A 24,707-nucleotide genomic window follows, 5' to 3' on the forward strand; every position below is an offset into this window, starting at 1 on the left:
ATTTTTTTTCATTAGAAATACTTTCTGTAAGCTGTTACAGCTCCAGTATACTCAGTGCAAAATAAGACAGCAGATGTAAGTTCTCAAATTGGACATATTTCAAACACTAAAATGAAAATAAAATAATTTTTTTCTACCTTTGTTGTCTGATGACTTTGTTTTTCTTTCCATATTGGTCCCAGTCTCTGATTCTGCTTTCCTTTGTTTTCGCTTAACTCTTCTGCGCCATTTGTCATTTTTCTCTCCTTTTTCTTTGCTTTCTTCAATATTTTTCAGCCTCTCTCTCTGTCCAGATTTAATTCATTCTTACTATCCATTCTTTAATTTCCTTCATTTACCTATGGCTTTTCATCTTTTTCTCACCCTTGTTCTCCCCATGCCCCTTCCTCTTATTCTCCAGTCTTTCTATACTCCCCTTTTCCATCCAGCAGCTCTCCTTTCTCTCCCCATCCTTCCATTGTCTTCCCTATTTCTTTCTGCATTCTTCCATCCATTGTCTCCTCTTTCTACCTACCCTTCCATCCAGCGTCTTCCCTCTTCCTCTCCCCATCCTTCCACCCATCTACCCTCTCTCCTGATCCTTCCATCTAATCTCTCTCTCCCCCTCCTTCTATCCAGTGTCTCTCTCTCTACCCTTTTCTGTTCAGGGTCCCTTCTCTCTCCACATCCTTCCAGTCTCTCCCCTTTCTCTCTGCATCCATTCATCCCCTTTCTCTCCCCAACCTTCCATCCAGTGTCTTTCTCATCCTATCCTTCCATCTGTTTTCCCTTTCTCTCCCCATCCTTCCATCTGTATTCCGTTTCTCTCCCCATCCTTCCATCTGTTTTCCCTCTCTCTCCCCATCCTTCCATCTGTTGTCCCTCTTTCTCTCCCCATCCTTCCATCTGTTTTTCCCTCTTTCTCTCCCCATCCTTCTATGTTTTCCCTCTTTCTCTCCCCATCCTTTTGTCTACCCCCCCCCTCTCCCGATTCTTCCATCAGTGTCTTTCTCTCTATCCCCTTCTTTCCATCCAGGCCTGCCCGCCCGCCCACCTACCTACATGCCTGCCTGCCAAGTCTCCCGTGAAGCACATAGCACCAGCTCCCATTTCTGGCCGCTGCTGCTTCTCCTGTTGAGCAGCAGCGGCCGCTACAAAAAGAAAAAGATCAAAAATGTTTTTAAACATCAAGCGCAGCACCGGCATTTTTGCTTATATAACCCGTACACGGGTATACTTGGGGGCCTGGATGACTGGGATGCCTCCAGGGCCAGGTTTCGCAACCACTGTAATATCACATTCACTGTTGATTTAATCTTGAATTGATAATGAATATGACAGTTAGGTAGACTGGATGGACCATTCAGGTCTTTATCTGTCATCACTTACTATGTTACTATGTTATAATCTGCATTCCTGTATATCCCACGGAAAGCAAGGAACAATGTAAAAAGTGTTTTGAACAGCCCACACCCCTGTATTGCCTGCGCACACTCAGTTCACGGTGCTGACATGAGCATGTGCAGGAATATGGGTGTGGGTGACCGAGGCACGCCAACAATTAGTTAGCATGACCAACTAATCTGAAGGAAAGGTTTAATGTAAATTTACCGGCAGGCAGGCAGTGAAACCACATTCGATTTATCAGCATATTTCATAAAGCAAGTTTACTTGGAGAACAGATGTTGTATGACTCTACTGATTAGGAGCAATACGAATTCAATGGCGACAAAATGGAGGCACTCGCTGCAGAACATTTCAACAAAACTGATGATGATACAGATTTTGAAGGTTTTCCTTCTAGCGATGAACAAGATAATGTTTGAGATACTATCGGGCTCATTTTCGAAAGAGAATGACGCCCATCTTTCAACACAAATCGGAAGATCGGCGTCCTTCTCACAGGATTGCCCAAATTTGTATAATCGAAAGCCAATTTTGGGCATCCCCAACTGCTTTCCGTCGGAGGGATGAGCAAAGTTCACGGGGGCATGTCGGAGGTGTAGCAAAGGCGGGACTTGGACGTGCCTAACACATGGACGTCCTCGACCCATAATGGGAAAAAAAGAGTGTCACTGACAAGCACTTGGATGACTTTACCTGGTCCTGTTTTTCTTACGACCAAGGCACAAAAAGGTGCCTGAATTGACCAGATGACCACCGGAGAGAATCGGGAATCACCTCCCCTTACTCCCCCAGTGGTCACTAACCCCCTCCCACCCTCAAAAAAAATCTTTAATAATATTTTGTGCCAGCTACTACTACTACTACTACTTAGCCAGCCTCAGATGTCATGCTCAGCTCCATCACAGCAGTATGCAGGCCCCTGGAGCAGTTTTAGTGGATGCAATGCACTTCAGCAAGGCGGACCCAGGCCCATCCCCCCCTACCTGTTACGTTTGTGGTGGTAAATTTGAGCCCTCCAGAACCCACCACAAACCCACTGTACCCACATCTAGATGCCCCCCTTCACCTGTAAGGGCTGTAGTAGTGGTGTACAGTTGTGGGTAGTGGGTTTTGACGGGCTCAGCACACAAGGTAAGGGAGCTATGTACCTGGGAGCAATTTATGAAGTCCAATGCAGTGCCCCCTAGGGTGCCCGGTTGGTGTCCTGGCATGTCAGGGGGACCAGTGCACTACGAATGCTGGCTCCTCCCATGACCAAAGGGCTTGCATTTGGTCGTTTCTGAGATGGGTGTCCTTGGTTTCCATTATCTCCGAAAATCAGAAACGACCAAGTCTAGGGACAACCATCTCTAAGGACGACCTAAATGTCAATATTTTGGCGTCCCCGACCATTTTATCGAAACGAAAGATGGATGTCCATCTTGTTTCAATAATACGGGTTTCCCCGCCCCTCCATTGGGACATTTTGCGAGGACGTTGTCACGCTTCTCGTGCAACCTTGGGGTTAATGAGCCCTTGGGCCACTGCTGAAGGGTGGCAGCGGCAGGAGGAATCACCCAAACACAGACAAGGCAGAACAGACATACCAGCAACTTCAGGACAAGAACTACCAGGTGAGGACTGAAGCCGAGGCAACGCAAGCTGGAGCAAGCAGGACAGGAATTCAGCCCAAACTTCACCTGCACTTAACCGCTGTTCCTCAGGAGTTGAGCCCCTGGGCGCAGGCGGCCGACAGGACTTACCGGACAGGGCAAGAAGACAGAACTGCAGGAACAGCAGGCAGCTGGCGAACAGCAGGTACTTCCAGAAAACACACCGGGGTTCCAGGCAGGCAGCAAGCAGCAGATAAAACCAGAAAACAAGCTGGGTCTGGGTGGGCAGCAGACAGAAGAATAAACCAGGAGAAAAGCAGGGTGAAAGCCACAATCAGGAAATAGCACAGCAGCACTGCAACAAACTCAACAAAGGAAACTCCTCTGAGGACCTCTGTTGAAAGGAAAACTAGAGACCTTCCCAGGTGGTTAATAAAGGCAGCATACAAGGGAGTTCATCAGGTACGGGTACTGCTTAGTTCCAAAAAACTCCCAAAACAATCTGGAAGGCTGGAAGATCCGGACCAGACCGAACCAGCATATCTTCTGGAACATGGGAAACGGTACGCCATCAGTTCAAAGCAGCCACAAGGTCTAACCACCGGGGGGCAAGGTGACTGAGAGCAAGGAACCTGGGCACCACCGTGACAGACATCCTCAGCAAAACTTGGGCGTCCCTTTCGATTATGCCCCTCCACGTAATGCGTCTTCTAATAAAAGTATTTTATACAAACATTTCAGGAGTTGTGTTTTTTGGTGAGATGTTGAAAGTCTCCTATGTAGTGGCCTTGAAATGTAAAGATGTGTATAACCCGCAGCCTTGTTTTACCTGTAGTGGATAATCCCAGTAAGTAAAAACAAGTATACCCCATGGGTTATATTTGTGAAAATATGGTAAAATCCAGATTCAGATCCAAAGCCCGAGTTGTCAGGCTGATGGCAATATTACTTGTCATTCTAAGAACTACCTATCCAGATGAAAATTCAAAGTCCACAATGTAGAGTTCTAGATAACACATTCATCAGCCAGTATTTACATTGATATGATCTTCTACAAATCTATATTATATTAAATTTGAGTTCTTTCTCCTTCAATGTCACTTTGCCAAGTAGATGCCAGATTCAGATTTGTATTTATTACCAGTGTTGTTTCCCCAATTTCCTGTATCATATTTTATGGTTCTATATATGACTAATAAGTGTGACTCAGCTGTTCTGATATTGTTAGAGAACAATTTCTAAGTTGTGCAGTTATATTTACTTTGTCACTTTAAGTTGCTCTGATATTTGCTTGGCTGTCTCTTGGCAGGTAAATAACAGCAATAAGAAAGAGTGGAATGGAATGATGGGAGAGTTACTGAGTGGTCAGGCAGATATGATTGTGGCTCCTCTCACTATCAACAATGAACGAGCACAGTACATTGAGTTCTCCAAGCCCTTTAAATACCAAGGACTCACAATCCTGGTTAAAAAGGTAAAGTATTATTGCCAGGGTAAAACTTCAAACCTGACATACTGTGTTAGATACTGATATTTAATTAACATATATAAAATAACCCCTTAAGGACTGTAACTATGTGCCAAAATATTGTTAAATATATTAAAAACACCAGGTATGAAAGGTAAGATGACCTGTTGTTGTACCAAGTGGCATGGGGTGGTGAAGCAGCCTAATGGTTATTACCAATGGCCTAAGAACCAGGGGAACTACATTTGATTCCCACTGCAGCTCCTTATGACTGTGAGTAAATCACTTAACCCTTCATTGTCCCACATGCAAAAAAGTACCTGTATATAATATGAAAACCACTTTGATTGTAACCACAGAAAGGCAGTATATCAAATCCCACCCAAATGGTAGATCAAGAATTAAATATTTTAAGTTTCAATTATAATTGATTAATTTTTTTGACAAACTGTTGCCAGATTTTAACAGGGCTAGGAAAGTCCTGAAAGCTATAAGATTCCCAGTGCATTTTAGGTAAATGCATCATGAAATTTTGAGTGAGCTCAAAGTACAGTCACAACCCTAAAATCATTATATATTCATCCCATAAAGCATGCTCAAAGTAGTTATTCTCAGGGAACTATCTAGCCATAGATATTAATATTCACTTTATACAAAATATTAAAATTTTACAATGTATGAAGGACAAATGTGTATGTGTGTTATAGTATAATCCTTATTGATTTAATTTCAGAAGTGCTTCACCCGTCCCCAGTTTTCTGATCAGATTTGGTATTTCTGTTTCCTCTCTCTTGCTACAGGAAATCCCCCGTAGCACACTGGATTCATTCATGCAGCCCTTTCAAAGCACACTCTGGCTCCTGGTGGGCCTCTCAGTTCATGTGGTAGCAGTAATGCTATATCTCTTAGACCGTTTCAGGTGAGTGCATTTAGCACATTTATGCGCTAGGAAGAACTTCCACTGCAGATGCTCACAAGGATATCATCTTCAAACATAGCAAGTGTAACTGCATCACCACTGATGAGTGAGTTCACATGACCATTTATCGCATGGCATGCATTACTTCTTAACCATTCAAGATTCATCTACCTACAAACTGATCAGAGAAGCCCCTTCTGGGTGCGAGGTAAGGGAGATTCTCCTAGTAAGTGAAGATATTCCAAAATGTTCATAGCTGAACAAGATATTTCCTTCGCATATCTCTCAGCAAGGGCAGGTATCTCTATTCCTCTTTTCCTCTACTTGGGTTGAGACATGCAAATCCCCAGCTGGTATAATTGATTCTTCTGAATCCAATACAACCATGTCATAACAAAGAGTGGAACAGATATATCCAGTGGTTCCCAAACTAAGGGTTCACGGCACCCTTAGTGTCTGAGACATTTTTCATGGCACCACCCCCCCCCCCCCCCCCCCCCCCGGCTACACAGGTCTCAAGCCCCCCCCCCCCCCCAGCCACATAGGTCTCCACCCCCCGCCCCACATCATGTCCAATATTTCTCCCTCTCTCCCCCATGTACCATCTTCCCCTCTAATCCATGCCCCCTTGTAATCCATTATAATCCATTTTTTACCTAGGCCAACCACAATTTGAGGGGTGGGGTAGGGGGCTTAACTTTCAAGCACCGATTCTGCCCTCCCTCAAGAAGACATGCTTTTAAATATTACATTTTATAATATTACATACAAATAATGAGACCAAATTTTAAACATCATTTGCCCAGGTCAATTTGCTACTGGAAAATCACTCACTGATGGTTCTTTTAGTTTGTGTGGCTGTGTCAGAATCTATTGTTTTACTCCTATTACAGCTGATGTTTGGTACTTAACCTTCCCCTCTCCACCTCCCACAAGCTGCATTCCTAGGCTACTGCCTAATCTCGCCTAATGGCTCAGCCAGGCTGGCTCTCCTCACGGCAACAGCCTGTCAGAGGAAAAGCACTGCACATGGAACCAAAAACCCCAGGAAGACATCATAATAACTCTCCCGAGAAAGGACAGTGACAGACTCAAAAACCCACTTCCCTGCTAAAAAGCAGAGAAGGACTCAAGTTTCCAGCTCTTATGCTTTCTCTTCCCTAGTAGAATCTCTCTTTTTTCACAGTGAAAAACAGGCAGTGTGAGCTTTTTGCAGCAGAGGCAGACGACAAGCAAAGTCTGAGCAGTAGCACCACTATTATAACCCCGCCCTCTTCCTTGTCTTACTACCTTTTACAGCCTGTATTTCGCCAAAAGCACTGCCTTGCACTTCCAATGCCTGCTTTTATTTTATACATAAATCCAATTAAACATGTGCACAAAACAAATCTATATACAAAAAATATTCAGCTTTCCTTACTTTTTCTTAAGATGCCTAAAGCCAGCACCTCTCAGAATTCAGGAACTGATTTTTATTCTGAAACCTTGCTAACCTCCAAACTCCGCCTCTAAAGTGACTGTCTATGTGTAAGTGCTGCCTTCAGTCCGACCCGAAAGCCTTCCTTGTACAGCCACTTCCTGTTCCCGCGTAGGCATGATGCTGTACAAAGAAGGCTTCGGGGGCAGGCCAAGGCAGCTCTTACATCACTGCTGGCAGCCTGCAGCGAGCAAGTGGGTGGGCGGTGGAGAGAGGAAAGTGAACAATACCGCACCAATTGTTGTTCCAGCACTCAGCATGTGAACTCCCAAATGTCCCGCGGTACCCTTGTGAGTAACCAGTGTGCCACGGCACACAGTTTGAGAAACGCTGGATATATCCGTAGTCTACAGAGTTCTAGTAGCTGTACTGGAGAAAACTAGTATCTTTGTAAGTTGTGATAGCTTATATTGGACCAACAAAAGTTTAGTTTATTTGTATGTGCTGAACCACCTTTGTTAACTAGCAGGTCAAAGCGGTTTACAATCTATAACACTTAGGTAATCGGAAAGGAACTACATATTCGAAACAGGAAAGGACAGTCATGCAAACAAGATCAAACTCACCATGAAAGTTTAGTAGGGATAGATAAAATTTTTAAAAGATGTTTTTAATAGGGGTGGGAAAAGAACAGGAGTTTTAATTCTGCTGCTTTAACCATCGTGTTCATAATGGAACAAGGTGGCAGGACATTCATTCCTCAATATTTGGGGAAGTTTTCAGAGGGATTCTGCATGGGCAAACAGGTCTTCAGCTGTGGGAAAGGCCTCTTTGAGAAGTTTATGTAGGTAAAAGCACACACTTTGCTAATAACATGCTTACATTTCTCTGTGGGAAAAAGAGGTTGACCAAGGCAAGGCAGAGATGGGCCAGCTTGTCTACCACTGTCTGAGGCTTTACTCTACTGTATGTATTTGATGATACTAAGCAGGGTAAAGACTTTTTCCACTAACACTGGCAATATGATTTTCAAGAGAAAACTCTGCAGGGAACTTACTGGAAATTACCCTGCTTGGACACATTCTTGGCATTAGCTAAAAGGCCAAGAAGGGCTCCTCCTCAACTCACAGCTCAGAACTTGTTCTTAGAAGGAAGACATTGTACACAGCTCAGAACTTGTTGTTAGAAGGAAGACATTGTACTACATGAGCTTTCAAGACCCCACAGAACCCTTCTAAAGATACAAGTCCTGGCTGACCTTTGTTGGGAAACTTGCTGGTAGTGTGTCAATAATGGTGTCTTCTAATCTTAAAGTTTATCAACCTCCAAGAGTTGTTGGTAACATTTTTGGTAAATGTGCTGGTAATATTTTTCAGCCCGTTTGGCCGGTTTAAAGTGAACAGTGAGGAGGAAGAGGAAGATGCCCTTACACTGTCTTCTGCCATGTGGTTCTCCTGGGGTGTCTTGCTGAATTCTGGCATAGGAGAAGGTAAAGCATATAGTGTGGCATAGTGCTAAGTGGCACTATGTAATCCCCTGAGTAACAATTTTTGTATATTTACTGCTATTTATCTCTGGCACAGAAATGCAACTAAAGAAATTGCCTGTTGATGATGATGATTGGGTTTTCAGCAGCTGTCTTTGATTAAATGTATTTATGTGTCAGTTGTGAAATAAGATCAGTCCTTGACTTACAAGTGAGAGCATGGGTGACACAACTGAAACATGCAGTAGGTGAAGTTGCAGAGCTTTCCTTTCCTCTCTCGTTTTTTTCCTTTGTGTTTACTTGACCTCCAAGTATTGTGCAGCCAACTGACAAAGCTGACTCTGTATGATCCTGTCCAATGCCGTGTTTCCCCCATTCCCCAACTGTTGAGGTCTACCTTGCACATTTTAAGGTTGTGCTTAATGGTGTTCTTGAATCTGAGGTGAGAACTTACCTGTGATCTGTGCCTGAGTTTTTCAGTAGGCTGGATATGCCCTGTCCACTGGAGCTGAATTTTCCTAGTACTACTTATACTTGTTAGTAATCACCAATCCAAGAGAACCAGTTAGTTTCTTTATGTATTTATTTATTTGCTGGAATTATAGCCCACACATTACTACTACTATTTAATTCTACAGCAATACTAGACATATGCAGCGCTGTATACTGAACATGTAAGAGAAAGTCCCTACTCGACAGAGCTTACAATCTAAACAAGACAGACAAAAAGAACAAATAAGGGAATTACTTAAGGTGGGAATGATAAAACAGACATGGGTACTGAACAAGTAAATAGGAGGAATTAAAAGCAGCCTCAAAAAGGGCTTTTAGCCTAGTTTGAAGATGGCCAGAGCTTGTTGTACTGATTCAGGAAGTCTATATCAGGCATATGGTGCAGCAATATAAAAGAAATAGAGTCTGGAGTTGGCAGTAGAGGAGAAGGGTACAGATAAGAGAGATTTATCCAATGAATGAAGTTCCTGGGGAGAAGTGTAGGGAGAGATAAGAGTGGAGAGGTACTGAGGAACTGCAGAGTGAATGCACTTGTGAGTCAATAAGAGGAGTTTGAATTGTATGCGGAAACAGATAGGGAGCCAATGAAGTGACTTGAGGAGAGGGCTAATATGAGCATAGTGATGTTATAGAGAAAGAAACATTTTGGATATCTGTTAGATATGTGCAGAGCAAGAGAGAGAGGAGTGAAAGATGACCCTAAGGTCATGAAGGCTGGGTCCAATATGTAAAAATTATAGAACATGTAAAACACCAGAAATGTTAGATATAGACAACTAAACCATAGACTCACACCCAAAAAGTCTGAAATAAAAGGGTAGGGACTGCATAGGACAACAATAAATATCCAGAGACATAACAGCAGAACACAAAAGAAAGGGAAAGAAAGACAAACAGAAAACTTTAGTTACATAGAGATGCACAGTGCTCCTCAAAAGGAAAGAAGGATGAGACAGAATCTGGATAGGCACATCAAAAAAGTCAGGTTTTAAGAGTTGTTCTAAACTTTTTGAGAGAAGATTTAGAGTGAATGTCCATTGGAAGCAAGTTCCAGAGGAACAGATCTAGACCATTGAAAGCTGTGGAACATGAGGTATCTAAACTGTAACATGAGGGTATGTCAGATTTCACCACAACTGTGGTAGAGGAAGACATTGCTAAGACAAATGTAATGGTATGCACTCAGGAAATAATAATAAATACCATGTCCAACAGCTATCAAAGTTCACCCTTGGTATAAGTTCTGATATATCATAAAAACACATAATTCTAATAAAACAAATAATTTATTTACAAATTATTATAAACAATTGACTATTTACAAGAATGATAGGAGAAACAAACAGTAACATGAAATGTTTAAAAAGTCACAGAATAAAAATAAATATCAGTTCTTTAAAATGCTGTACGGAACTAACCAGGTCTTAGTTAAGGCAAACACACACAACTCACTCAGGCTGTCTTTTACTAAGCTTAGCTTGAGTTATCTGTAGCAGGGCCCATTTTATTCCTATGGGCCCTGCTGCAGAAAACTCGAGCTAAGCTTTAGTAAAAGACCCCTTTATTTAGGCTACTTGATCATTACCCAAGGGAAAGCAATTATAGAGCTTGACTTTCGACCTTCATGATAAGAGAAGTCTGCCCTTGGGGAATAGTTGGGCTCTGAACAGTGTATGACGTTCCAATGAAAATCAGCAAATTGTTGTTGTCCTGCCAGTTAAGATGAAATCAGGTCAGATGTTGTTGTTGATGGGCAGAGCTGATGCCTTTTCTACTATTCTGATAACAGCACAGTCACTGATGTCTTCATAATACCGTGCTAGATGATTAGTTGTGTCTTGTCTGTTATGGTTTGCAAAACCACATGAATGTCTTTCAACAGCACTCTTGATGATGCTTTTCTTGGAACTCTGGACACAGAGGAGACTATAGGTCAACCTTTTAATGTTGATGGACCTCTGATGCTCAACAGAGACATGGGCATACAAAAAGTCTTTATGTCAACAGAGTTCTAATAGTAGCAAAGGTCTCTGTAGTACGAAGCACTGGGACTGCAGATTTGATGACATGTGTCCATAATATCACAGGTATACTCAGAGGCATATTTTCAAAGCACTTAGCCTTCCAAAGCTCCATAGAAACCTATACCTAATTACCTCACTCGTTACTCCCATCTCTAGGTCATTTATAAATATGTTAAAAAGCAGCGGTCTCAGCACAGACCCCTGCGGGACCCCACTAACTACCCTTCTCCATTGAGAATACTGACCATTCAATCCTACTCTCTGCTTCCTATCTTTCAACCAGTTCTTAATCCATAGTAATACCCTACCTCCGATCCCATGACTCTCCAGTTTCCTCTAATGGTATGGAAGTATGATTCAGAAGTAGATGAAATGGAAATTGGGCTTTATTATAAGGAATCCATACTCTTTTTGATTTGGAAGGATTCAGGATTAATTTGTGCTATGACAACCAGGAAGCAAGTTTCAATAAGCCAGCTTCTATGCTGCATTGAAATGGAATGGTCCACAAAATTTCCTTGTCATCCATACTAGACCAGTTCAGACCATTGGGAATAGTTGTGTCCTTCGATCAGGGATGGAAACAGAGAAATCCCAGGGCAAGCAGTAGCTTCCTCATCTCTGTCTCAATAGCAGACTATGAACTTTTCTTCCAGGAACTTCTCCAAACCTTTTTTTAAACCCAGATTCACTAACCACTATTCTACATCCTCCAGCAAAGAGTTCAAGAGCTTAACTATTCATTGAGTGAAAAAATATTTCCTCCTATTTGTTTTAAAAAGTATTTCCATGAGAAAGATGATTAACTTTTTGGAAAGAATTACTTATTCCTTTAATTTTGACGAGTTTCTTTTCAAAATAGTTAGTAATTGTTATTTCACTCGGGGTTGGCCCTCTAGCACTTTTCTCTTTAGTAGTTGAGCAGGCAGTAGGAGTTCTTCCCTATGCTCTTGTCAGGACATGCAGTTCTGAGGTTTGTTTCTTCTCGCTTCCTGGCCGCTGATGTGTTTGCCAGTAATCTTGCTCTTTGATGCAGGCATTAGCAGGTTGGTGGGCTTTGTTTCCTATCTATGCTTTTTTGGCCCCTTTCAGTATCTATTCTACCATGCTTCTGTTGGTGCATCAGGGACATGCTTCCAGAGGAATTCAACAGGCTTTTCACTTCAGAAGGCGGGAAGCCGCTAGTGGACCTGTTGCTTACAGCTTTTTGCTTCTATAGTGCATGGTTTGCTCTAGTGAGCTATCCCTAGGTTGCCCTGGGTTTCATAGGGTAGCTCATTGACACAGCTTCCTCTTGTGTTGGCTGCAGTGGAGTTGGCAAATCTCCTGACGAACTGTGGTTTAAGCCGCTCAGTTTGTTAAAAAACAAAAGTGCAAAACTGCCATTTGGCTTTCTCTCTTCAATACACATTATGTATTTTTTCTGGGCTGTTTTCAGCATATCAAATGCTGGTTGCTGCTATACCAATCCTGCTACATTGCAGTCTCTCTTGTTTGCCTGTGCTATGTATGGATAGTTCTATGTTAGGACTGTTCTGAGGAACACGTTTGATCAAGAAAAAGTACTTTTCTGCTTTTTCTAGGCTGAAGTGCTTTACAGGACAGTGCAGTTCGGAACATTCCTCATGTGCTTCAGATTTCAGATTCTTGCTGAAGCTGGAGTGCAACTCATTGCCTGTCTCTAGCATTTCTTTGTACGGTGCTATTTCAGCATACTCTGCATACTAATTTTGCTGGACATCCACCTGTTAGGCATTCCTGCAGTGTTACTGAGTGCCTCAGTTTCACTATCTCTAAGCTGGCATTATAGGCACTCTTCGGTACCCTTGACTTCCAGGCATCCAGCTATATAGAATGACTTCAGTGCAGCCAGATCTGGAGGCAGCAGCACACATGCTAGTCACAGCTTTGACAGCAATAGCCAGTGGCTTCACACAGCTTTGGCCAAGGAGGCCACATGATATGGCTTGGCCACAACTGTCCTTGTGGTTTGACTTCACAGCACTGCCTGCAGGACATCTTGCTGCTTGCCACAGTTTTAGCAGCGGTATCCGCAGCATGACAGGGTTTTAGCAGCATTCTCCCATATGTCACACTGTCAACAGCACGCTATTGCATTGAAAGCCTCTAGTGCTATATCCTACCTGAATAAGGCATTTGGATATAGTGGCAGCTTTGTCTCAGTTACACTGATACTGCATACTTGGAATGGCTTGGCAACAGCATATGTCAACAAGGGTGCAGCTTCAGAATCATCCTAATGTATGACACAGCCCCAGAAGCAGCAGCAACCTTTGGGGGGGGGGGGGGGGGCACGATTACACAGTAATGTGGAGGGACATAATCGAATGTCGCCTGCCAAATAGATCACCGGCGATCTATGTTGGCGGCGGTGCTACAGCTGGCCAGAACCGTATTATCGAAAAAGATGGCCGGCCATCTTTTTTTTCGATAATACGGTTTAGCCCAGCCAAATGCCTTCGAGTTCACCGGGTTTGAAATGACCGGGTTTGTTTTTCAGCGATAATGGGAAAAAATGCCGGCCATATCCAACCCGGCGAAATCCAAGGCATTTAGTCGTGGAAGGAGCCAGCATTTGTAGCGCACTGGTCCCCCTGACATGCCAGGGCACCAGCTGGGCACCCTAGGGGTCAGTGCGGTGGACTTTAGAAAAACCTCCCACATGCATAGCTCCCTTACCACGGGTGCTGAGCCCCCAACCCCCCCCCCCCCAAAACCCACTACCCACAAATGTACAACACTACCAAAGCTCTTAGGGGTGAAGGGGGCAACTACATGTGGGTACAGTGGGTTTTGGAGGGCTTCCATTACCACCACAAGTGTTACAGGTAGGGGGGGGATGGGCCTGGGTCCGCCTGCCTTAAGTGCACTGCGATACCCACTAAATGTGCTCCAGGGATCTGCATACACGCAGGCCTCTAGGACTTGTTGCTGCTGTATAACCTTGGCACACCAGTTGACACCTGAAGACTAATCTCTTTGAAAAAGTCCTTTATTTGAATAAGCACGTTTACTCACAGTTAACTGAAGATCAGAGGTTGTGCCCCACTGGCAAAGAGTCTCCCTGGTACTGAGATTAGCAGTAGGTCAGAGCTGGGCGAATGGTGTACAATGCCCTCTTTCAGCCACATTCAAGGTAATAACGTTCTCTAACGTGGGTAACACATGAAAGGGATCTAAAACTGGCTTACAAAAATGGCCACTACCTCATGGACTACTGGAAACAAAACAGGGCACACTCTGACCCAGTTAGCAGGAGGGAAAAGCACCATGGGAGTAGAGCCCAGTACCCTACACCCACCACAATGCATTGCTAATGTGACTCTGCAGGGCACCTAACAGAAAAGGTGTCACACTCACCCGAGAGCCACATCACAACCAGGGAAACACTGTCGGAGGATACAACACATTCTGCTGTCATGGAGGTGGGTACGGCATTTGAGGCTGGCATACAGGCTGGCAAAAAAGGTTTTTAGTTTTATTTTTTTAGTATGGGAGGGGGGTTGGTGACCACTGGGGGAGTATGGGGAGGTCATCCCCCATTCCCTCCAGTGGTCATCTGGTCATTTGGTGCACCTTTTTGAGACTTGGTCGTGAAAATAAAAGGACCAAGTAAACCCAGCGATATACTGCTTATTGCCGTTTTGTTTTTCATTATCGCCGAAAGCCGGCCATCTGGTAGCCACACCCATGCCCGTCCGTGTCCCGCCTTCGCTTCGCCGCCAACACGCCACTTTGAACTTTGGCCGGCGATGGGAAAGCGGCAATGTTGCCAAAAAAGCGGCTTTCGATTATATCGATTTGGCCGCTTTTCCGAGATCGCCGACCATATCCCGATTTATGTCGGAAAATGGCCGGCGATCACTTTCGAAAATGAGCTGGATAGTAACATAGTAGATGACGGCAGAAAAAGACCTGCACGGTCCATCCAGTCTGTCCAACAAGATAAACTCATATGTGCTGCTTTTTGTGTATACCCTACCTTGATTTGTACCTGTTCTCTTCAGGGCACAGACCGTATAAGTCTGCCCAGCACTATCCCCGCCTCCCAACCACCAGCCCCGCCTCCCACCACCGGCTCTGGAACAGACCGTATAAGTCTGCCCAGCATTATCCCCGCTTACAGTAGCATCTGTTGACATGAGGCACATCATAACCACAGGAGTGGCAGTCAGCTCCAGGGCACAACTTCAGTTTCATCAACCTACTGCATGGTGTAGGAGCCTTATCGGCACTTTGATGCTTCGGCAGTACACTGCATGTTGGCAATAAGCACTATGGCGTAATGTCAGCGATGGCATCACTGACACCTGTCACCTTCCTGGTAAGGTCTCTTTGGTGGTTACCTGCATAGCACTCTTCCACTAGTCATATCCATCTATGTGTTGCTGCTTCTCCCCCAACAGCCAGCTGTGGGCTGTAGTACGGGTAGCAACTGGAGCCTAGTCTCGACTTCAGCAGCAGTCCAAGGCTGCTGCTGTTGCAGACCTGATCGTTTCTTTCAGCTCAGCTGTTTCAGTCAGCAGCCCACAAGTGAGTAGCCAGTCTTTCAATACAGGGTGGTTTCTCTAATGGCATGCTAGAATCATCATTCAGCTCTGGCACGGCTAGGGTACCAGCCAGTTCTGTGTGGCAGCTACCTTCCTCAGGGCCGGTTTTAGACCTTCTGGAGCTCAGGGCAGAAATTAAGGAGGGAGCCCCTGTGATTCCCTCTCCTCCTAGCCCCCTCGCCCGATCTCCCCAACCATTACTATCACATATAACTTTAAATAACCTGTAAGTAGAAAAATCGGAACAGATTTCTTCAACAGTGTAAAACATCAGAAATGTGAACAAAATCACTTAGAGGTAAAAAGGACCTTCCTTGCTTTTGCAGAGGCAAAATCTTCAATTATTTTAGAGAAGTCCAGCTTGTGAAAAATTTCTTGCTCAATGCCAGACACTTTCAGGCTCATTTTCGAAAGAGAAGGACGCCCATCTTTCGACACAAATCAGAAGATGGGCGTTCTTCTCACAGGGTCATCCAAATCGGTATAATCGAAATCCAATTTTGGACGTCCCCAACTGCTTTCCGTCGCAGGGACGGCCAGAGTTTAAGGGGGTGTATCGGAGGTGTAGCGAAGGCAGGACTTGGGCGTGCCTAACACATGGACGTCCTCGACCCATAATGGAAAAAAAGGGTGTCCCTGACGAGCTCTTGGACAACTTTACCTGGTCCTGTTTTTCTTACGACCAAGGCACAAAAAGGTGGCCAAAATAACCAGATGACCACCTGAGAGAATTAGGGATAACCTCCCCTTACTCCCCCAGTGGTCACTAACCCCCTCCCACCATCAAAAAACATCTTTAAAAATATGTTGTGCCAGCCTCAGATGTCATACTCAGCTCCATCACAGCAGTATGCAGGTCCCTGCAGCAGTTTTAGTTGGTGCAGTGTACTTCAAGCAGGCAGACCCAGGCCCATCCCCCTCCCTACCTGTTACGTTTGTGGAAGAAACAGAGAGCCCTCCACAACCCACCAGAAACCCACTGTACCCACATATAGGTGCCCCCCTTCACCTGTAAGGGCTATGGTAGTGGTGTACAGTTATGGGTAGTGGGTTTTAGGAGGGGTTTGGGGGGCTCTGCAGACAAGGTAAGGGAGCTATGTTCCTGGCAGCATTTTATGAAGTCCACTGCAGTGCTCCCTAGGGTGGCCGGTTGGTGTCCTGGCATGTCAGGGGGACCAGTGCACTACAAATGCTGGCTCCTCCCATGGCCAAAGGGCTTGCATTTGGTTGTTTCTGAGATCGGCGTCCTTGGTTTCCATTATCGCCGAAAATCAGAAACAACCAAGTCTAAGGACGACCATCTCTAAGGACGACCTAAATTTCAAGATTTGGGCGTCTCCGCCCGTATTATCGAAACAAAAGATGGACGTCCATCTTGTTTTGATAATGCGGGTTTCCCCACCCCTCCATCGGGATGTTTTGCGAGGACGTCCTCAACAAAACTTTGGCATCCCTTTCGATTATGCCCCTCTTTGTGAGATAACAAAACCCCTGGAAAAAAAGACATTCAAAACCTGTATATCAAAATTACCACAATAACCCTATTCCCAATTCTCAAACTTCAACACCCCTATGAAAAGACAGCATTGTAGATATTACATCAGGTCCTAGACCACCAATACACCTATTCTTGGAAAACTATAATAAGCTACAGACCCCTACACAGAAAGTATATATGTTAGCAGAATCCTTCACCTCAGTGGACCCTAAGTGGATCCTAAGTGGACCCTAAAAGCAACACAATAAAAAGATGGCAAACGTCTTCCATTTATAACCTTATGACCTGCTAGTTGAAACTCTACTGGAAGTCAAAAAAACCTGAGGAACACTTTCAGATAAATGCAGAGAAGCATGGCTGATGCCCTATACAGCCCAACAATGGTTCCCCTCAGTCCTTCCAGTGCTTAACTGATCGTTCAATCCTCCTCAGCATCCCTATCACCACAGATGCTGAGAAGTGAGAGGAATCATTGGATGACAGTCATAGGGAGGCTGCATGGTGGGGAGAGGGATAGGTGAAACTATCCAGAGCAGCAAGCCATAAGACTGGCCATTGATTTACTGCATGCTACTTTTTTTAATTAAAAGAATTTACATTTCAAAACAGGTTAAAAAAAAAAAAGAAAAGAAAATTCTGCTTACCCCAAAGCATCAATTTGCTGCTAGCTGCTGCACACAGGCAAACTCTGACACTGTGCTGCCATAGGACTTTCTTGACCTTTAGGCTTCTTCTTGCTGCTAACCACTTGATGATTCCTTGACTGTCTGGATCTTTCTCTGGTGACTGGTCAGCTGCTTGCTTTGCAGGCTGCAGCTGCTTTGGTCTGCGTACTCTGTAGTAGGAAGCCAAGAACCAATCCAAGCAGGCTGTAGTACATCATGTGCAAAAAGCACAGCCCAAAATCACCCCCACCACCCTTTTGAATTTCCCACTGGGCCTGCTTTGAAATTGAAGGTACTCATTCCTCCCTCCCCCCCCCCCCCCCCCCCCACACACACGTGCTCGCGCAGGCACATTGTAGTGCTATGGTTGGGGGAGTGGAGGAGAGAGGGAAGAGTATTTTCAATTTCAAAGCAGCCAGGCCTAGCAGGATGTTCAAAAAAGGGTGTGAGGATAGTTAGTGCTTTGCATGGGCTGTGCTGCAACAATGACCCCCCCCCCCCCTCCTCCTACTCCCCTCCCCCCTCACGTCCTGAAAGCAAAATCAACACTGACAGCATTTATAAATTGATTTGTGCTGCCTGCTGGCACTGCTGGGTGTGACTTCTGCCAACGTCACACCACCTAGGGTTACGATATGGCTCCAGAAAAAGGAGGACAGATTGAGCCAGTCTGGGTTTTACTTCCATTGCTTTCAATGGAAGCAAAACCTGGACTGGATCAATGTGTACTCCTTTTTCTGGAGCCATATGGTAACCCTGCGCCACCCTCGTGGACGTTCTACTACATACGCTGGTGTTCTTACTGTCACCGCCACCGGCGGACTTGTACTGCTGCATCCTGCTGCTGATTTTGCCACCATGGACTGAAGGTAGCATGGTGATGGGGGCCCCTTGAAGCTCTGAGACCTAGAGCAGCTGCCCTGCTTGCTCCCCTCTAATGCCGGCCCTAGTCTTAGAACATAAGAGCAGCCATACTGGGTCAGACCAATGGTCCATCTAGCCCAGTATCCTGTTTTCCAAACAGTGACCAAGCCAGGACACAAGAACCTGGCAGAAACCCAAATCGTGGCGACACTCCATATTACAGATTCCAGGGCAAGCAATTGCTTCCCATGTCTGTCTCAATAGCAGACTATGGACTTTTCCTCCAGGAATTTGTCCAAACCTTTTTTAAACCCAGATACACTAAATGCTGTTACCGCATCCTCTGGCAAAGAGCTCCAGAGCTTAACTACTCGTTGAGTGAAAAAATATTTCTTCCTATTTGTTTTAAAAGTATTTCCATGTTACTTTGTCGAGGGTCCCCTAGTCTTTGTACTTTTGGAACGAGTAAAAAATCGATTTACTTCTACTCATTCTACATTATTCAGGATTTTGTAGACCTCAATCATACCTCCCCTCATCCGTCTCTTTTCCAAGCTGAAGAGCCCTAACAAGTCTTGTTGGTGTTAGGGTAGGAATGGGTGGGGGGTGTAGTAGAGAGGGAGGTTGTTCCTGATAAAACAAAGGTAATCAATAGAAATAAAACAAAATAAAACATGGAAAAGAAAATAAGATGATACCTTTTTTATTGGACATAACTTAATACATTTCTTGATTAGCTTTTGAAGGTTGCCGTTCTTCGTCAGATCGGAAATAAGCAAATGTTGGTAGATGACAGTATATATAAATGAAACATCAATGCATGGAGACAGGAGGGTGACAAACAGCAGTACAACTTTATGGTTTATAATGGGCTAGAAAACCCAGATCTTTGTTAAGTCCTGTCTGGTGGGTGTCAAAATATTTAATCATTCTGACTTCAAAGGTCTTACGTTCCTGTATTTTTTTTTTTTGTTACATCTGTACCCTGTGCTTTCCCACTCATGGGAGGCTCAATGCGGCTTACATGGGGAAGTGGAGAGTTAAGTGACTTGCCCAGAGTCACAAGGAGCTGCCTGTGCCTGAAGTGGGAATTGAGCTCAGTTCCTCAGGACCAAAGTCCACCACCCTAACCACTAGGCCACTCCTCCACTCCACTGTATTGTTTTAAAGTTACCTTTCAGGATTCTTACTATGAAATCACTGGTACAGTGTTCTGGTTTTGTAAAGTGCTGCTCCACAGGCGTGGCATCTTGGCTGGCAATTGCATTTTTCATGTGATGTCTATGTAAGTTAAATCTTGTCTTTAGCATCTGGCTTGTTTCTCCAATATAGCATCCTTCGTCACATTTTTTACACTGAATGATGTATACCACATTGGAAGATGAGCATGTAAAGGATTCCTTTATGTTGAATATTGTTCCTTTGTGAATGACTGTGGGGTCCTGTGAAATGTTTTGGCATAGCCTGCAGTGGAGGAGTGGCCTAGTGTTTAGGGTGGTGGACTTTGGTCCTGAGGAACTGAGTTCAATTCCCACTTCAGGCACAGGCAGCTCCTTGTGACTCTGGGCAAGTCACTTAACCCTCCATTTCCCCATGTAAGCCGCATTGAGCCTGCCATGAGTGGGAAAGTGCAGGGTACAAATGTAACAAATAACAAATATTGCAAGGATGTGTGCCATTCTCTTCTTTTTGAGTCTATGTTGGGCGCTTATTTCTGATTAGCTTGTGTTTTAAGTTGGGTGGCTGTCAGAAAGCCAGCACTGGTGGGGATGGGAATATCTCTTTCAGTAATTCATCCTCCTGGAGTGGAGGCTGAAGATCTGGAGTAGAGGCTGAGGATCCAATACAGGATTATACAAAGTAGCTAAAAGACCTTATCAGAACATTTCCTAAACAAGTACAGCCACGTCTGAAGAAACTCATACCAAACCAGCCTTCTGTGGGCACATTCTACATGCTACCCAAAATTCACAAACCTGGAAACCCTGGCAGACCAATCATATCGGGTATTAGCACACTCACGGAGGAAATATCTGGGCTCATAGAGGGAATTCTGAAACCTCTCGTGCACAAAACAAACAGCTTCATACAAGACACTACGGACTTTCTGAATAAATTGAAAAATATCAAGCAATTACCACCAAGCACCCTTCTGGTCACAATGGATATAGAATCACTATACAACAACATTCCCCATGCGGATGGCATAGCTGCATGTGGAAGGCTCCTAAAAACATCCACACTGGACCATCAATACTCACCAGAGACTATTACAAAATTAATCAAATTCATTTTAACTCACAACTACTTCTGCTTTAACAATGACAGTCAGGATTCAGATCCAACCATAGTATTGAAATAGTGATAACCACCCTCATAACCAAATTCAAACAACTAATAGCAACCGGACACAGTAAGTTGCTCCTTCAATTCAACATGTCCAGCGCGTTTGACATGGTCAACCACCAAATACTCTTGAACATCCTAGACTACTTCGGGATTGGAGGAAACGTACTAAAGTGGTTCCAAGGATTCCTAGAAGCTAGAACCTACCAAGTGATCTCAAAACCAAAAACATCAACACCATGGACACCAGAATGCGGAGTTCCACAAGGATCACCGTTGTCACCAACCTTATTCAACCTAATGATGACACCTCTAGCTAAATCGCTATCCAACCAAGGTCTCAACCCGTACATTTATGCAGATGATGTCACGATATACATCCCGTTCAAGCATAACCTAACCGAAATTACAAAAGAAATCCAACATAGCCTCCAAATAATGAATTCATGGGCGGACGCATTCCAATTGAAACTAAACGCAGAAAAGACACAATGTCTCATCTTATCTTCACAATACAATTCAAATAAAAATAATACTATAAACACTACAGCCTATACTCTCCCGATGTCTGATAGTTTGAAAATTTTGGGAGTTACAATTGACCGAAATCTCACACTAGAAGACCATGCGTAAAATACAACAAAGAAAATGTTCTATGCAATGTGGAAACTTAAAAGAATCAAACCTTACTTCCCAAGGGAAACATTCTGCAGCCTAGAACAAGCAATGGTGCTAAGTCACCTAGATTACTGTAATGCAATTTACGCAGGTTGCAAAAAACAAGTCATTAAGAAGCTTCAAACAGCCCAAAATATGAGTCAGACTCATATTTGGGAAAGCAAAATACGAAAGCGCCAAACCCTTAAGAGAAAAACTACACTGGCTTCCATTAAAAGAACGAATTGCATTCAAAGTTTGCAGCATGGTCCACAAAATTATACAAGGGGAAGTTCCGGCCTACATGACAGACCTTATAGACCTACCTGCTAGGAATGCAATAAAATCAGCACGCACATTCCTCAACCTCCATTACCCCAACTGCAAAGGATTAAAATTCAAGTCCACATACGCAACCAGTTTTTCCTACATTTACATGCAACTATGGAACGCACTTCCGAAGACCATAAAAACAACGCAAGATTTAATTATTTTCCGAAGACTATTGAAAACTGACTCATTCAAGAAGGCATACCACAAACAACCGTCCTAATTACTAAACAATAAGACTGAAGAATAAGACTGGATCGACCTTAATCACACGATCGAATAACCTCAATGCTCTTAATAAACAAACAATCCCTCTTCTAATCTAATATCGATTACTATGTAACCACACAATGCTGACTAACCTCACTGCCAAACACTATCACTTTTACCCTAATGTCGATACCTGAGCAACAACATAATGTTGACACCTACGCAAGATCGCAATGTATTCTTATACCATGTATGTACGCACTGACTGTAAAACCATGTGCAACTCTGTAGACCGGAAATGGCAATCGCTACTACGGCAAATGTAAGCCACATTGAGCCTGCAAATAGGTGGGAAAATGTGGGATACAAATGCTACAAATAAATAAATATCTACAAATAATGGGCACTGCGATGGGCACCAGGACAGCACCCCAATATGCCAACCTCTTTATGGCTGAGCTGGAAGAGACATTACTGAATACATACCAGACCAAACCTCTAAAATACTACCGGTACATCGATGACATTTTTATGATTTGGACTGAGAGGGAAGAAACTCTGAAACAATTTTACAATTCCTTCAATACGTACCATCCTACATTCAGAATTGACTATTCCCCAGAAAAAGTCAATTTTTTGGACACCACGGTCTCAATCAGCGATGGCTACATACAAACATCTATATACAAGAAACCCACAGACAGATGTAGCTACCTCCACAACTCCAGCTTCTACCCTTCACATACAAAAAGATCCATTATTTACAGCCAAGCCACAAGATACCACCGTATCTGCTCTGACCCAAGGGACAGAGACAGACACCTTGAAATCCTGACTGCATCCTTCAAACAGAAAGGCTACAACCCCAAAATAATCTCCAACAATATTGCCTCCTCCCTCAAAACACCCAGGGAAAATCTGCTACAGTACAAAGAAAAAAAAGCCACAGACAGAATCCCCCTTATAGTGACATACAACCCAGAGCTGGAAAAATTAAGAAAAATCATAAAAGATCTTCAGCCTCTACTCCAGCAGTGTAAAAAATGTGACGAAGGATGCTATATTGGAGAAACAAGCCAGATGCTAAAGACAAGATTTAATTTACATAGACATCACATGAAAAATGCTATTGCCAGCCAAGATGCCATGCCTGTAGGGCAGCACTTTACAAAACCAGAACACTGTACCAGTGATTTCATAGAAAGAATCCTGAAAGGTAAGTTTAAAACAATACAGGAACATAAGACCATTGAAGTCAGAATGATTAAATATTTTGACACCCACCAGACAGGACTTAACAAAGATCTGGGTTTTCTAGCCCATTATAAACCATAAACTTGTACTGCTTTGTTTGTCACCCTCCTGTCCCCATGCATATCTCACCTATCCACCCCCATCCTGTTAGACTGTCACTGAAATGCTTTGATGTTCCCATACATATCTCCCAGTCTCTCACCTATTCACCCCCTTCCTGTTAGACAGTCACTGAAATGCTTTGATGTTTCACTTATATATACTGTCATCTACCAACCTTTGCTTATTTCCGATCTGACGAAGAAGGGCAACCTTCAAAAGCTAATCAAGAAATGTATTAAGTTATGTCCAATAAAAAAGGTATCATCTTATTTTCTTTTCCATGTTTTATTTTGTTTTATTTCTATTGATTACCTTTAAAAGTGGACTACCATGGCTACCACACCTCTCTACTCATGATAAAACAAAAAATTGCTTCTGTTCTTGTTGCAGTAGCTGGAATACTCATTTTGCTGTCAGTTTGTTGGTACTGGTTTCTCACAGCTTATATTAAGACTGACTGTTTTGTTCTTTTATTTTCAAACAAAATAAATTTTTTAAAATGTCACTTCTGCCAGTAATATGGGAGAAGATAGGTTCAAAAAAGCCAGGGATTCTCAACCCAGTCTGAGATACACCCAGCTAGTCAAGTTTTCAGGATATTCACAATGAATATGTATGAGATAAAATTGCATGTACTACCTCCATGATATTCAAATCTATTTCATGCATATTCATGTGAGTATCCTGAAAACCTGACTGACTAATGGGCTTATTTTCGTAAGTGATCGCCGGCCATCTTCCGACATAAATCGGGAGATGGCCGGCGATCTCTCAAAAGCGGCGAAATCGGTATAATCGAAAGCTGCTTTTTTGACACCATCGCCGCTTTCCCGTCGCCAAGCCAGCGAAAGTTCAAGGGGGCGTGTGTTGGTGGTGTAGCGAAGGCGGGACATGGGTGGGCATGGGTGTGGCTACCAGATGGCCGGCTTCAGCGCATAATGGAAAAAACAAAAGCAGCATTAATCATTATTTTGCCAGGTTTACTTGGTCCTTTTATTTTCACAACCAAGCCTCAAAAAGGTGACCAACTGACCAGATTACCACCGGAGGGAATGTAGAATGACCTCCCTGGACTCCCCCAGTGGTCACCAACCCCCTCCCACATTAAAAAAATAAAAATCTTTTTTGCCAGCCTCAAATGTCATACCCAGCTCCCTGACAGCAGTATGCAGGTCCCTTGAACAGTTTTTGTTGGTTGCAGTGGACTTCAGGCAGGCGGACCCAGGCCCATCCCCCCCACCTGTTGTGGTGGTAAGTATTGAGCCCTCCAAACCCCCCCCCCCAAAACCCACTGTACCCACATGTAGGTGCCCCCCTTCACCCATAAGGGCTATGGTAGTGGTGTAGAGTTGTGGGGAGTGGGTTTGGGGGGGGGGGATTTGGGGGGGATTTGGGGGGGCTCAGT

General features: G+C 43.9%; 1 protein-coding gene across 4 annotated transcripts in view; it reads left to right on the plus strand.

The window, feature by feature from the left end:
- The window catches only part of GRIN1 (glutamate ionotropic receptor NMDA type subunit 1), a 703,940-nt gene that overhangs the window by 492,105 nt on the left and 187,128 nt on the right, over window positions 1–24,707 (plus strand). For all 4 annotated transcript variants that reach the window (XM_030206505.1, XM_030206506.1, XM_030206507.1 and 1 more), the window contains 3 exons: window positions 4,288–4,452; window positions 5,247–5,365; window positions 8,159–8,271. In XM_030206505.1, coding sequence (XP_030062365.1) covers window positions 4,288–4,452; window positions 5,247–5,365; window positions 8,159–8,271 — 397 coding nt within the window. The remainder of the gene's footprint in view (window positions 1–4,287; window positions 4,453–5,246; window positions 5,366–8,158; window positions 8,272–24,707) is intronic.

This window comes from Microcaecilia unicolor, chromosome 6, assembly GCF_901765095.1.
Source record: "Microcaecilia unicolor chromosome 6, aMicUni1.1, whole genome shotgun sequence".
In the NCBI taxonomy this organism is placed as follows: domain Eukaryota; kingdom Metazoa; phylum Chordata; class Amphibia; order Gymnophiona; family Siphonopidae; genus Microcaecilia; species Microcaecilia unicolor.